At 36.9% G+C, this 15,569-nt stretch overlaps 2 protein-coding genes across 3 annotated transcripts; one reads left to right on the plus strand and one right to left on the minus strand.

Annotated features, from left to right (window-relative positions):
- Positions 1-457: 457 nt before the first annotated feature.
- On the minus strand, positions 458-13,069 carry LOC149732918 (SCL-interrupting locus protein homolog). Of its 2 annotated transcripts, none has more exons than XM_089883252.1 (21): positions 12,938-13,069; positions 10,775-10,873; positions 10,259-10,437; positions 9,757-9,944; positions 9,239-9,489; positions 8,760-8,930; positions 8,325-8,445; positions 7,846-7,992; positions 6,254-7,319; positions 6,074-6,161; positions 5,390-5,533; positions 4,870-4,969; positions 4,391-4,575; positions 4,125-4,253; positions 3,636-3,843; positions 3,145-3,262; positions 2,889-2,937; positions 2,771-2,834; positions 1,821-1,970; positions 1,638-1,742; positions 458-1,450 (listed from the first exon to the last, which is right to left on the minus strand). In XM_089883252.1, exons 1-21 carry the CDS (start codon positions 12,982-12,984, stop codon positions 1,016-1,018), a joined length of 4,044 nt encoding a protein of 1,347 aa, XP_089739378.1. In that variant the 5' UTR covers positions 12,985-13,069; the 3' UTR covers positions 458-1,015. The 2 variants fall into 2 exon arrangements, with proteins under 2 accessions (XP_089739378.1, XP_089739379.1); XM_089883253.1 differs by having other exon boundaries at positions 5,390-5,536.
- LOC149732919 (alpha-(1,3)-fucosyltransferase 7-like) lies at positions 11,771-15,322 on the plus strand. The gene is made up of 5 exons (XM_089883270.1): positions 11,771-12,037; positions 13,020-13,086; positions 13,463-13,664; positions 13,716-13,901; positions 14,395-15,322. Exons 1-5 carry the CDS (start codon positions 11,960-11,962, stop codon positions 15,167-15,169), a joined length of 1,308 nt encoding a protein of 435 aa, XP_089739396.1. The 5' UTR covers positions 11,771-11,959; the 3' UTR covers positions 15,170-15,322.
- The last annotated feature ends 247 nt before the right edge of the window (positions 15,323-15,569 follow it).

Below are 15,569 nucleotides of genomic sequence, written 5' to 3' on the forward strand. Positions count from 1 at the left end.
CGTGTACCCTTGCTACTAAACTACACCCTACAAGTGTAATGCACTTAACTATATTTGCTAAAAAAAACTAGGTATAGTATGGTGGGGGAAGATGGGACACATTTTCGTTCTATTTTCTCGTCGCATTTGGTAGTAAACAAAGAACATTCAAAGAATTGTAAAACCGTATCCCCACGACTCCCATAGATCGTTGTTAATTGTTTAAAACACGATCAGGATATTTAGATATTATGTGCTAAAGGTGTCCCATCTTCCACCACCGTACTATATATATTTCTAAAACGCAGTGGTCCCTGATGATTTGTTCAAATTATCAGCCATACAGAAAACACACACATCTCCCAACTTACATGACTGAGGCTACTTGTATTTTTTTTCGTGAAAACAAGAAATCCATTCTACAACAGACTCTCAAAATACCTTAAACCTATTGAAGTGTCAGCAGTTCAGCACACAATTGTATAACTATAGAGCATGAACACAAGTTTTAATAAATTATTCGATCAATAAACTCTACGAAACTACAAAAGAAATACAATCACAAATAAACTATACGCTTGTAAATCACAAACAGTATACCAATATTTTGGATAAAACACAAACAGTGCACCAGTATGTTGGTAACAAATCCAGGTGCTACAAATTTGTGAACAAGTTAATATCAGAAACATACTGTGTACGGACAACAACACAAGCAGTATTAATTAAATGCTAAACAAAAATTATTTCATAAAAAAACGCAACAATTATATATTTTGATGTATAAATGAAAACAACACGAAAGTTTGTGAAACAACAACAAAGTGTTTCCAGATCAGCTTAAATTTTTGGGGTTTCCAGATTAGTTTTGATTTCCAGTGATACCAGATTATTTTTGACTTGTAGTGTTTCCAGACCATTTTTGACTTCCAGTGTTTCCAGATCATTTTTAACTTCCAGTGTTTCCTTCTAACCAATGCAAAGTGCTAATGCTAGGCCTCCATAGTTCCAACAATTTCATTCAGTTAACACTGCTTCATGTCAGTTTCTTTAGCTTTTTAATTTTGTTCATATCAAGGACATTGGTGAAATCATGATCACGTGATATTTCATCCATCATCTGATCATCTTCGTGATCTGAACAAAGACTTGGGGTTCTAAACCGGGGCGATAGGGTGTCTCCTTGTCTGGGTGTTCTTGGAGAATTTCGATTTTGTGGATGAGATAATCTCGGAGAAGACGACATCCTTCGTTGCTCTTCCATCCGAGGCTCCACATAGTGGTCAGCTGATCCCGACCTACCTTGCCGCATTGTGGCGCTATTGTGGCGAGTATTTCGACGGTTGCATTGCCGTGAATAAGCAGTTGGAGGGGGCATTAGAATACCATCATCTGATTGGTTGGTTTGGTCACATGACGGGCTTAATGTTCGGCGCTGTGATAAAGCTTGAACCAACCGGGGGGAAAGTACCTAATATAAAAATTAGTTAGGTAAAAAATGAACGGTTAAAAAAACTGTATGTGTAAATTATTTGATTAAAAAAAAGGTGAAAACCAAGTAAATAAAAAAGGTTTGTAAAAATTAACAGGTATTATACAAATATGGGGGTGTTTTTATAATAATTTAGAAATAATAATAAGAAAACAGCAAAACAAACTTTTAAATCTTTATCTCGCTGTGGTCGTTCAACCTTGTCTTGTTGGATATGGTTGAGCGCTTCCATTACACGAGGGGAAATTATTTGTTCCAATGTTTCACCCCCCTGTTATGATGTAATACTCGTTAGTAAAAAGTAATGTTTTAGAAAAACATGGTTTTAAAAAATTCATGTTTTCCTTACTTTTTCAGATAAATTTGAGTCATATCCTCTTGGGTCATACACCCTATTGTTACCAGAACAATGGGCGTATGATGATGGAGGTTTCTGCTCGTTTTGTCCAAGATCTTGAAGGAAAGGAGTCATCATGTCTATTGTATCACCAAGATTGTTCTGGAAGGTAAACGTGGAGTTAGTTGAAGATTGTTTGTTCATACAATGTGAATGCTAATTCAGAATAGCATATGTTTAAATCGCTGTCAAGTCAAAAAGGATGTTTAAATGAGTTTAATTTAACCCTTGTTCATACAATGTGAATGCTAATACATACAATAGCATGTTTATATCAACGTAAACCAGTTTTATACACCTTTTTATACAACATCATATAACGTTTGAGAAGAAAAATTGATTCAAAGGTATGGGCTGTATATTTGTGACATTTGAAAAAAATATTTATTCCAATTGTTGTTTAAAAATGATTATTACATCATAACAGGGGGTGGAATATTGAGGCAAATAATTTTATTCATACAACAGCATATATATAAATCGCTGTTAAGACAGTTTTTTTTGAATGAATTTGATACTACTCTTAACCTTGAACAACAGTCCAACTTGTGGCATTGGCCAAACTATGACCAACATTCCAGGTCGGACATATTGTATGGGTGACAATTTGGATATCTTATTATTAATGACCACTGGTTTAAAGCAATTATGGTTTAAGTGTCTTTCCCAAGAACACGCACATCTACAATGGTAGGAGCATCGAGTTTTGAACCCGTAATCTCTAGGTAAGAGGCAAGTGCACCAACAATTGTGCCACACATTACAATGAAATATGCTTGTGTACAAGTGCTAACTTTTTTACATCTAGATAAAATGCGAGTGCTCTAACCAGTTTGGTTCCACATTTACCATCATATACACATTATTACACAAACTAAGATTTAATCCAAATAAAGTTTCACCTGTATCTGCGACCAGTTCACTGAAGAAGGTCGTTTATTTTCTTTACTGACATCCTGTGGTGGCCTGTAAACAATACATTAGTATGACATAACAAAATGTTTATGATGTAATAATCACTTTGGTTGTTGCAGATCAGGGCTAGCTCCTCTTGATGGTTCATCTGATTCTGGAACAACAAACAATGTTTTTTATTGTTTTGAGACAACACACTTAACATTACCGGGAATTTCTGCCAGTGATTTACAGCGGCACAAGATATATTAAATTATAAAATACCTATGCTGTACCAAAAATCGTTGCCCTGCCGCATAAGGATAAATAGGTGCCATTCATATTCATAATACAGAACAATATCCATTATGACATCACATACCATCTTCTCCCCCCTCAATAAGACCATACTTCTCCATATACTTCCTCGTGCCCATCGTCATGTTACACGGAGATATCAAACTCATTCCTGGCATCGATGCTGCCACCGTGTGCTCATTCTGCAACAAAAATTAAGTAATAATTAATTTTGTTTAAATTATAAAAAAAATATTTAAAAGATTTAAAAAAGAAAAACAAAAATGGCGGACAAAACATTGTTTACATTAAACCTTGTATTAAGTTTTATACTGAAAGTGTAAAATACGTTATTCATGGTAGCAGCAGAATAATTAACTTAACTATTTCAGCTCACATTGACTTTTATTGGGATTAAAAAAAATTAGAAAAATGTTTAAGAAATAAATAAACACTAAGCAGTATGTGTGTTTCGGTAATGGCCCAATCAGGTCTAAATCCTAGGTTCATAACAAGGACCTCATCCACACAAAAAAGAAGTGCTGCAAATTAACAATTTCAACTTGTTTAACTCACATTGACTTTCATTGGGGTTTGTGTTGGAGTAATTTTCATCAATTGATCATCAGATAAATATTTGAGAGCGATTGCGTTTGCATGGATGCTCATCTCCGATGCGCTTCTGCTCCCTGTGATGGTGTTGATCTCGTTGCTCCGAAGGACTCCTTCGTTTGCGAGGATTGATAAGTAGGTGAGGTGTGGGATCAAAGGAGGAGGGAGGCCACTGTGAGGAAAGATGATAACATGTAAGTTTAGATATATGGTTGGACCTCAATCAATTTCCCTTCTATACCATAACACCATCCTGTAGTAATTTATGAAACATATTGCTATCTGACTTTGACAAGTACATTCTCAATTAACATTATAACATTTTACATTGTGAGGATAAGACATACTTTGGTAATTTAGGACTAAAAATAACACCAACTCACTGGGAGAGCTTCCAACACTCATAGTGCATAAGTTTAGTCTTTTTCAAAGTAAATATCACACCAAACTTACGCGATACATTGATTCTTTGTATTTTCCTCAACCACACAAATTGTTTGGTCATCTTCTCTCTTTAGGGAAACCCCCATCTTACGTAGTTGCTTTCTCGTAGCAGCGATAACTTTTTCGTGTCGAGTTCGACTAAAAGAAACATTCAGTCACTTAATTGCTGAACATGGCCTTTAGCATTGTATTTTAGGGCAGTAATTATACATAAAACCTCATATAACCTCTTGTATAATCTAGTCTTTTTAGGTTTAATAATAAATATACTTTACCTTTTGTGTTTCTTCTGTTTTTCGCTATGAGGACGGTAATCATCACCATGACGACCGTGATCATCACCATGACGACCGTGATCATCACCATGACGACCGTGATCGTCACCATGGCTACCCGACACACATGATGATGATGCTTCACTCCCAACATCTATATCGGCATTCTTAAGCATTGTTTGAACCTGCAACGATATTTGTTGATTTTCAGTAACCACCAGCGGTGTTTCGAGGGCCCAAGAAACATGCACTCCCAAAGTTTTCGGGTAAAATAAGGCATGAAAAAACATGTTTCATTGCTGGTTTAGGGCAAACGTTATCTACTTTTACTGTAGTAGCCAAAGTATATTTTTCGACTATTTAAAGTTTTAAAATATAGTTGTACCACTTTGTAAGTGAGGCCCATGGTGGCAACATATTGTGGGACAGAAATTTTTACTTCTGCAGTAGTTGGCAAAGTGTATTTGTCGGGTTTTCACCTGTTTTAAAAGATTGCCAAAGAATTGATCGTCTTCTTTTGATTCAAGTGATTTTCTCCTCACATGTTGGTACATACTGGCACTTTCACCAAGCACGGGGCTGTGATTAATATAAAGAGGTTACATTTAATAGACACATATCATCAGTGTATCTAACCAAAAAAACTATAAAATTTATACACCCGTATACATTTACCAAAGACCAGTATAACTATTGAACAGTATCTAAACTATTGACTGCCTATACACGAGTTGGGTTGCGTGTAGCTCCTACCATGGGCACTGGATGTTGTAGTAATGGGGCAACATACTGAAATAGAACATGCCCAATCAAATCAATTAATGCATTGACTCACAACTGCCACAAGACCTCATTCTTATAGAATAGAAATCATCATAAACCCCCCCGAAAACTGTTTCAGTAGGGTGTAGGGCATATACAATAGGTGCTGTAGCCTGCAGTAATAGGGCAACATACACACATAAATAGAAAATACCAATGGAATAAATGAACACCCACCTATCATGGCACCATGATTGTTGGAGTTGTTTATTACTTGTATCTAACACAGGAATATCCACCTTTATACTTGATGCAATGCTTTCATCCATGTTGTTTAGTTCGCCCAACATTAAACTTACTTCTTCCCAGCCACCCATCTCACTACTGTGTGGAAATAATGCGAATATAGCTATGTTATATAACTGTGCCCATCATATGCACTGAACTTTTATAAACAATAAATGCAAAACCACCCATCTCACTACTGTGTATAACTATGTGTGAGTTATGACCTTAGGAATATGCTTTAACTTGGCCCATAAGCACAGAATTTTTACAAATGCAGTGAAAGCAGTAATAGATGAATGCAAAATCCTGCTAAACTAATTTTTTATGCTTATAGTTTACACATGTTTTGTATCTTCGTAAAAATCTGAGGGAAAAATGCACTTTAACTCTTCAAACATAGTGAACCTCATTGATTAATGTGGTGAATGCAATATACTTTGGCCCTGTTTGTATGTATAGACACCTAACACCAGGGTAAAATCTGGGGTGACATTGTTAAAATACAGCTACACCCATAGTTGTCAAACATAGGGAACCTCATCATCACAGGGAGCAGAAGCGCATTTTTCAGAAACCAAACAGCAAGGTAAACCCTCATTTAGTATTTTTAGCTGAAACATCGTTTCCACAAACCTTGCATTGAGAATTTCATCAGGATTCCTGGATTGCGATTGGTTCATTTCCTCTGCTGGTTCTGCCTCGTTGACTTTGTTGAAAGAAACTAAAAAGTTTAAAATTTTAACGAAAATAAATAACTTTTAATTTAATTGTTTCAAAAAAATGGTTTACAAAATTGGTGACATAACAATGTACCTTGTTCATTCGATTGTTGGTCGATTGTTTCATCACAATTAAATTGTTCATTTTGATCCTTTGTTTCTAAGATTTCTGTGTTGGTAGCTACCGTGTTCTTGGTTGAAGGGAAGTCCCATTCTGTTTGTGTGCACGCCTCTGTGCGATCATGTAGAACATGTGGTTGCTTAGCAACATGGTCATGTGACTTGATGAGCAGTTGGACTTGGGATTGAAGTTGTTTAAGTTGCGTGTCTTGTTGTAGAAGAAGGTGGTAAGCTTCTGGGGGGAGATGCTGCATCCAAGGGGGGTGGGTTGGTGTTTGGGGGACTGGTGGGTTATTAGGGGCTTGGTGGGGGTAAGTTGGGGTTGAAGGGGGTTCAGGGTGGGGTGAATGGGGGTTTGTGGTGATTCTAGGAGATGGGTGTTGTGGGTTAGGGGTTTGAGAGTTTTGAAGGGTTCCCTGTGTTGGGTAAAAAGGGGTTTGTGGGGCCGACATGTTACCCGGGATTCGGTGGTTTTGGGGGGTTAAGTAGTGGGGGTTAGGAGTTTGTGTTTGGGTTAGGGGGTGAATTGGGGGTGTGTGGGGTTGGTTTGGGGCGTGTGGCCGCTTCAAAGTGTGGTTGGGGGTTGAATTTGGGGCTTGTTTGGGTATCGTATGTGAATGGGGCTGGTTAGGGGTAAAATATGGACGGGGTGGTTGGGTTTGCTTAGGGGTTGGTGTTCGTTTGTGGGTGAAAGTTGGTATGGGGTCGGGGTGACTGTGTGAACGGTGGTGGGGGTGGTTTAGGTTATTTCCCTTTAATATAGTGGGGTTACGGGGCTGGGGTTGGGTTTTGTAATGAGGGTTAGGGGGTTGGAAGCTTTCCTGGTAGATAAGTGAAGGTTCCAGTATTGAGGGTTCGAGGTCATCGAGTTTATATTTGGGGGTCGGGGTTGGGGCTGGGGAGGGGAATTCCACTTGGGTTATTTGGGGGAAATCCCTGGGTGGGCAATTTTCGTCATTGTTTGTTTTTTCTTTGTACGATTGGTTCCGCTGCTTAAGTGGTTTGTTCGTGACATCACTGATGGTCGGTAACTGGTGTTTCTGAAACAATTAGCTTTGTTACAATCCAGTTTATATAGATGCTTGGAGCCTTGGAAGAAGGTTTTATGTCAAAAATTCCCAAACTGGAGTTCGAAGACCAGCTAGGGTTCGTACAGTCGTTACAGAGTCGTACAGCCGTTACATGTACAGCAATGATTGTGATTCAATAATTAAGGGTGTGGTTTATTACATTTTTTCCTATAGCATTCTTCCATTTTTATACGGCTGTGAAATATCAAAATATTTGCAAAGGGTTCACCAGGCCAAATTTTTAAAAAAAATTGGAAACCGTTGTTCTATCCTTAGCCAAACTGTTAAGGAAAGATATCTCCAACCTGTTACAATTACAGCCCTTTGCCTGTCTCGTGAGAAGCGATAGGTTTTAAAACCTGGTAAGATCCATGCAATAGCACTGTGGATATTGCGGTAATAAACCAACTCTGGCCTAAATCACATTGCACCTACATAAAAAACTAGCAGACCACAATCCAATATAAGATTATCATTATCAGTCAGGGGGAATCACCTGGTAAGCTGGTGAAGAGAAAGTCCCTGATTTTTGCAATGCTTCAGCGAACATGGTGCGATCTCTGCTGCCATCTGGTGGTTCTAACGTAAACTTGAAATTAAAAGTTGACGAGGAATCGTTTGGTTTGTACATGTGGATGTAATCCTGTGATATTATCATGGGGTTGAATAATAGTATTTCAAACAATTAGTTGAAATGTTAAATTAAAATGTTGCTTTCTTTATCTGAATAAACATTTACAAAGTGTGAAGCAGCAAATGAATCGTATTAAGGTTCCACTGGAAATTAGAAAGGAATGATAAACATTGAAATATTTACCTCCATAAATAGGAAAAAGCTAAATAATAATATTTCACAGGATTAGTTGAAATTTTAAGTTATCCAAATATATTATTTACAAACTGTTATGCAGTAAACGATTTAAATTTCGCTGCAAAAACATTTTGCATAAAACCGTATATGCATAACATATTAACCTGCGCTGATAAAATATCAAAGTCAAGTTTCTCGTTTTGATCGAGTTTGCAAGCGTAGAAAGTTGGTTTGGTTGAAGCCACAGTGTATAATGCTAGTAGATAACAACCTTCACTTAGGATTCTGTAGAATATATATGAACTGGAAGTGTGAAGTTATACCAGTTTATAGGTTCATGTTGTACATTGCCTGTTTCAAGCTGATGCACTTTTTAAAAAAAAAAAATTTTTTTTAGCAGAATATTTTCAGGAGTTGAAAGGCATTAAACAAGTTTTTACAAAGAAAACAAGGTGATTGTTTTGGTAAAATTTTATGTGTCGGTGGCATTTAAATCTGCAAAATTTAAGATGAACTTATGAGTAAGCATAAGCTAACTATTACTACCTTTGATTACTATATTTATAAGTATTACTAATACAATCCATATATGTGCATACCTTTCTTTAAGTCCACTGTAATGCAGATATCTTACGCATGCCATTAATACATAGGGGTGGTATGGGGTCATGACCCCACTAACCCACACCCCCACTGTGGGTAACCTGGATGCTTTGGGGTCGGAATCAAGCAGAAGAAGAATCTTTCGTGTTTGATCCATCGTCATAAACCTACCATTGATTTATATCAAGTTTTGTATAAGTAAGTATAGAGGGGGGTGGGGAAAGACGGGACACCTTTAGCACATAATGTCCAAATATCCTGATCGTATTTTAAACAATTAACAACGGTCTATGGGAGTTGTATTGATAGGGTTTTATAACTCCTTTATTAGTTTACCACCAAACAGGACGGGAAATTTAAAAGAAAAGGTGTCCCATCTCCCCCCACCCTATTATAACAAATAGTACATTTCCAAACACCATAAATTTAATACTTTTAATATAAAACTATCAAAGTTAATAGATTTCCATCTCACCCTGATTTTTGTATCCTCTGTACATAAGAAACATTGAGGGAGCCACACAAGTTCTTGGCAAGAGCTGTTGGAATGACTGGTATTGGTGTGACTGGTGTAAGGTGCGCTGTGGTGGATACAACTGCTGATGTGGCTCGTATTAACAATCCAGCTATTGTTTCATCATTGTTCATTGTGTGGTAACAATGGATTCGAAGGGGAAACACCTTGGAGACGTCCAAGTTCGTTGACGAGAAATTTTTGTGCAAATTCTGAAAAGTTGTAAACAAATTAAAAATTTATATACAGATGTAAAATTGGCACGGCAAGAGTTTTTAGACAACAGAGTTTCAAACACCTTGTCTCAGCTTACGAATTACGATGTAATCATTTATGTTACTTTTTGGGTAAGTAGGCTTAATTTTATTTAATCTAATAGGTAACCTTATACTAAATAGCCTATTTATACCAATAACTTGCAATGAAATATAATGCTGAACAACGCATATACCAGTTACAAATAAAATTATAAAACCTACTTGAATAGATGCCTGAAAATTCGCCGTTGTGCATGAGTAAACAACGTCCGCATCATCAGGTTTTCCGAGTGTGAACTCAACTGGAACGATGATGTCATTAGGTAGAATTGCGGAAGGAGACTTTATGACATCATCTTTCACGATGCCGGGGTCAAATCGATCAAGGGTGACCACAATCCCACTTTCATCTGTTACAAAACAATTAATCAGCATTATGAGACAAATTGTTATTGTCTGGAATAATACTAATCATAAACTGCTCTTTCGGTCATTTTATTTCTAGAACCAAGGTTTAGACAACCTATTTGGTTATTCTGCTACTGCTGGCATAACAAGGCATAGCGTGATACTTTTAATTGCTCTTCAGAATGTAAACTTTAACGTACCTACTTTTGGTATGTGACAAACATTATCAGTGTCAAATTTAAGGCGACTTGAATAAACATACAAATTTAATACCAAAAATTAATTTGAAGGAAGATTTCAAGTTTAATAAACCCACCTTCCACAACTTCCAATGAGCCGATCAGAAACCCCCGGAAAGTTTCGTTACCCCTCTCTTCCACATCCTGTATTGCATGTTTATGTGCGAGTCGTACACAACGCTCAACGCATACCAAGTCTATGGTAGGGTAATGTTGGAAACCAAACATAAAACTATCTCCTTGTGGCGTCATGTCCCTGGAAACAAAACAACATATTATATAAATAAATATATATATATAATAAAGCAAAGTTGAGGTTCAGGATACAGGGCATTTTTTAAGGAATGCTGAATGCCCTTGACTCAGTTTGGCGAAAATAGAAAAAATAAGACTTTTACAATCTTCGGACCCCTAGGTTAGGGGGTTAGGTGTTGATGGTTAGGGGGTTAGTGGTTATAGGGGTTAGTAGTTAGTGGTTATATAGGGGTTAGGGGTTATTGGTTAGTGGTTAGCAAATAAGGTGGGGGTGAGACTCTTCACTAGCACCCAGACTTGATTTAACTAAACCACAAATTAATCTAACAACAACTCACCAAAGATGTTTTGGAGATAGAGGAAATACGAAACAAGAATCAACTTTTTTCACATTTTGACCATGAATATTTTTTTCAGATTCCGGGGTAAAATATGAACTAACAGAAAGCATTAAGCTGTCTTAAATTTTATCTATAAATTTTTAAATAAAATACTATAGGTGCAAGGTGCTACATATAAAGTGAAATATCCTAATTATTTTTAGAAAAACAACATATATAATTTGATAACAAATAGAAAAATATACTTCACAAACAGACAGTAAAGTTTAAATAAAGATTTACTTCGGTTACCCAGTGTAAAAAAATTACAACTATGCGCTAAAGTAAAACTTTGAACTAAAACCTTGTCGTCTTAGTCTATAATGTTAACTCCAGCGCATTTAACTTGTACTCATAAATAAGCAGACAAAATCAATAAATTTTAACTTGGAATGTTCATAAAACATTGAATAAGCCGAAACACTATAACCATGTAAGTTCTTTAAATATTTCTGTTTTGTTTTTAAAATTTCGCGGAATGAGCGAATTTTACCGGTAATCATTCAGCCGTGACCATTTAAACGGATGACCGTAATTTTTATATTCTTTAGGACTCTTGGGGACTTTTTAAATAATTAAAATTAGTATAAAAAAAGAAATTGTTTTATAATATAAAACCTTTAAAATAACAAATTGATATGTAATACCGCAATTTAAAAAACAGTTTGCGTTTATATTAAGCATGGATTATTATATTTTAACTTTTGCTATTTTTTAACGAATTCAATCTATACAACAAATAAAAATGTCCCTTTACGATTACAAATATTTTAGCCCACATTAAGTAAATTCACTTGGCAACGTTTCTACTTCACTCAAGGGCCTCTGTGGAGTTTATCAAAGAAACAGTGTGGAGAAAGTCATATTAAGCGATGCGAGATACAAGCACAGAACGTAATGCAAACACAGTACAGCAAGTTAGGAAGCTGTCAGTTTATTTGGCTGAGTAGCTATTAACCTAGCAACAGGTTCGCTTCACCGGAGATTAAAGTCTTTTTCCTGTTCATAAAGTATTGTATTAAAACATTCAGCCGAACATAGTCAGCCATTTGAAACGCAGGGCAGTGTATTTTATATTCTGGACAGATAGGAAGCAATTACATATGCTGATGGCGTGCTAATAACAATATCCTACATAGGAACATGCGTCGAAAATACATAACGTTTGGAGCTTTCTGTTCAGTTTCGTTGTTCATAGTATGGCTGTATATCTGGAACATGGTAAGTTGTTGCTTGAATAAACACGAGGTATCACCAAAGCGTATATGTATTAGTTTGTATGTTTTGCTAACACTAAGCACTCAAACTAGTGATAAGTCGCACCAAGTGTTGGTCGGTCTCATTTAAAATAAAAGTGACGTCAAAGTGTATTATGTGATGTTACTTTATTTTAGTGCTTTTGGGCGCTTATTTCTTCTATATTATTTCTTCTAGTATACGATAAAATCTGCAATGTGATTATCTCAGCATAATTCATTCATTGATTCATTTTTCCATTGTATTTAATCATTGTTTTCACAATATCGCTACATTTGTTACGAATGGTGGTTTCGTAATTCTGCGAACCACCAAATATAATGACGTAGCAACGTTATATATTCACATTGCGGAACCGGGTTTCTCGCTACAACATAAAACAAAGCTTCGATGTTTGTATAAGTCTCCTCTACGACATACCATATACGCCCCTAATGTCTGAGCATACAATATTACACTGTACCAAGTAGTTACTATATATTATAGAATGAAATTTTGTTTATCCCTTAGAACCGGCACGCTAACGAAGATCACATTCAATTTATGGAAAATACATATAGTGGCAATAATAATGAACAAGGCATTGTTGCGATTTTAACCAAAGTCATATTTTAGCATATAGTGGTATATCTGTGTGACAGAAAATACAAGTTATAATATTGGTATTAATGTGTATCATAAAATACAAGTTACATTTATTCTTAAGTAGCAGAAATAATGCGAATTCGGTTATTCTAATTATATTGAAAGGTCAAAGGCGCGTAGATTTGGCCGGCGAGAAAACTAAGTAGAGCTTGCTGCGTGGAAGCCTTCACTTCCAAACCACGTTATAGCTAAACGTACATTCTAAAGCACCATGCTTACCTAAACATTGCAGCGTCAACAGCGCTGCAGGCGATTTGTGACGTCATATATCCCTCTATTGAACTTGGATTATTTTCCACAGAGCAGTGTTTCCGTTTCGGTAAATGGTTTCTCGTCACCAGCGGTACATTCAATGCAACGAAACAAAGGTAAGGAAACACTGGTCCGCAAAAGTTATTAAACACAAGGTAATGGAAAGCATACGTAACTATTATGCTAATAAGCAATTAAACGCACATTGCTATTGAACTACCATTAAGCCAGTGGTGTAGGACTTAATCATATTTGGCTGCGCTAGTGTATACCACTATGGGGTAAGATGGGATAGCGTTGTTATCTAAAACCCGTATTACGGGTATATAATTCTGTTTTATACGGGTATATAATTCTGTTTTCATTCTTTTTTAATATTGAATGAGACGAAAAAAAAGAAAACATGCCCCATCTTACCCCGCCATACTATACCTGTAAGTTTTGTAAATCCTGTAACGTGAGTTTAATATTTATGTATCCGCACGATGGCAGAAGAGAAACCGCATATTGTTCCGAGCAAAGGGATTATCCTTATATGGGCAATGTTTATCATGCCTGGGGAAATCCCCAAACACCCATTATGCGGGGGCGGATGCACAGTCACGCATGACCGAGCATACTTCGATGACGCAGACGCAGTTGTGTTTATGATGAAATCAGCGAAGCGAAACGATCTACCAGATCCCAAGAAAAGGTTTGAAAAATATTCGCCATATTTTCGCGCCTAAAATATTTAAATTTTCAGGCGACCCAATCAGGCGTTCGTATGGTGGTCACGTGAAAGCGCATGGACGGCAAAGTATTTGTACCGAAAAAGTTTGGACGATTTTGATGATTACTTTAACTGGACGATGACCCACAGACGAGATTCAGACGTTAATGGAATGTTGTATCCGTTTGTTGCGAGAGACTTTGTGAAGACAAGACTCAAGTAAGACACCTCATGCTCGCTGTCAATTATAACATGGGTGTCTTGTTGCACACCATACATGGTCATCCCATGTTCACTGTTGAGTTATTACGTGGGTGTCTTCTTATACACCAGACACACATGGTGTATTCATACACCTCATGCTCACTGTCGAGTTATAACATAGGTGTCTTCTTATACACCAGACACACATGGTGTATTCATACACCTCACGCCTGTTGTTCAGTTATAACAGCAGTGTCTTCTCATACACCAGACACACATGGTGTATTCATACACCTTATGCTTACTATCCAGTTATAACATGGGTGTCTTCTTATACACCAGACAGTAGACACACATGGTGTATTCATACACCTTATGCTTACTATCCAGTTATAACATGGGCGTCTTCTTATACACCAGACACACATGGCGTGTTCATACACACCTCATGCTTACTGACGTTGAAACTCTGTAACGACATTATCAATGACGTAATTTTGGTTTCTAGGCAAACGATCGACGCAGAGAACGACGATTTGTCACGTGATCCTGGAATCGTTAAGACGGAAAACATTCTGTTTGGAAGCGAAGATCAACGGAAGGACAACCAGGAGATGGAGCCAAAGATTCGTGATGTCATCGCACGAAAAACAGGAGTTGTTGCATGGGTGGCAAGCAACTGTGCCCTCACAGAGGGTGCGAAACAAAGGTTTATTGTTGTGCAACAGTTACAAAGGTTAGGGGTTGGGGTGGATATTTATGGACATTGTGGGAACCTCACTTTTGGGAGTAAAGGGTTTTACCCAACATTGGCTGACTATAAGTTCTACTTGGCCTTTGAAAATGGGGTTCATTGTCGGGGTTATATCACAGAGAAGTTATGGTTCAACGCATTTTACTCTGGGGCTGTTCCTGTTGTGTGGGGTCCTCCTAAAAGTGATGTGGAAGAAATTGCTCCTCCAGGATCATTCATTCATTATGATGACTTTAATTCACTTGGGGAGCTAGCTAAGTATTTAAAACACTTAGACACAAACATGGGCGCTTATACAAAGTACTTCGCGTGGAGATGGAAAATACCGAGTTATTATCCTTTACTAGGTGTAAATGACTATAAAGACCGGGCTTTGCTCACTAAACATAAAAACCATTTTGATAACGCGTTTTGTGAATTGTGTCGGTTCATAAAAGGGGGCGTGAACCAAGTTCATCATAAAACAGTTCCTTCACTGAAAAAGTTTTGGTTTGACGCCGATACAGATGATTGTTTAAAAAGAAACTGAACTTTTTAAAGTTTTTGCTAGAGTAGTTTTTAAGATTTCTTAAATAGATAATAGATATTTTTTATAGTGTTTGTCAAATATAAGTTAAATAAACACCTATGAAAAGTGGTGCAAGCAATGCCAGGCTATTGTTTGTTAACCTTTATAAATCTACATTTTGTTGCAATCTGTTCTTAGGTATAGTAGGGTGGGGGAAGATGGGACACCTTTTCATTCTATTTTGTCGTACCATTTGGTAGTAAACAAGGAAAATTCAAAGAATTGTAAAACCGTATCCTCGGACTCCCATAGACCGTTGTTAATTGTTTAAAACTTGATCAGAATATTTGGGTATTCTGTGCAAAAGGTGTCCCGTCTTGCCCCACCCTACTATATTATAAAATGTGCTGTAATTGTGCCT

The sequence above is a fragment of the Ciona robusta genome, chromosome 8 (assembly GCF_009617815.1).
Source record: "Ciona robusta chromosome 8, ASM961781v2".
Classification (NCBI taxonomy): domain Eukaryota; kingdom Metazoa; phylum Chordata; class Ascidiacea; order Phlebobranchia; family Cionidae; genus Ciona; species Ciona robusta.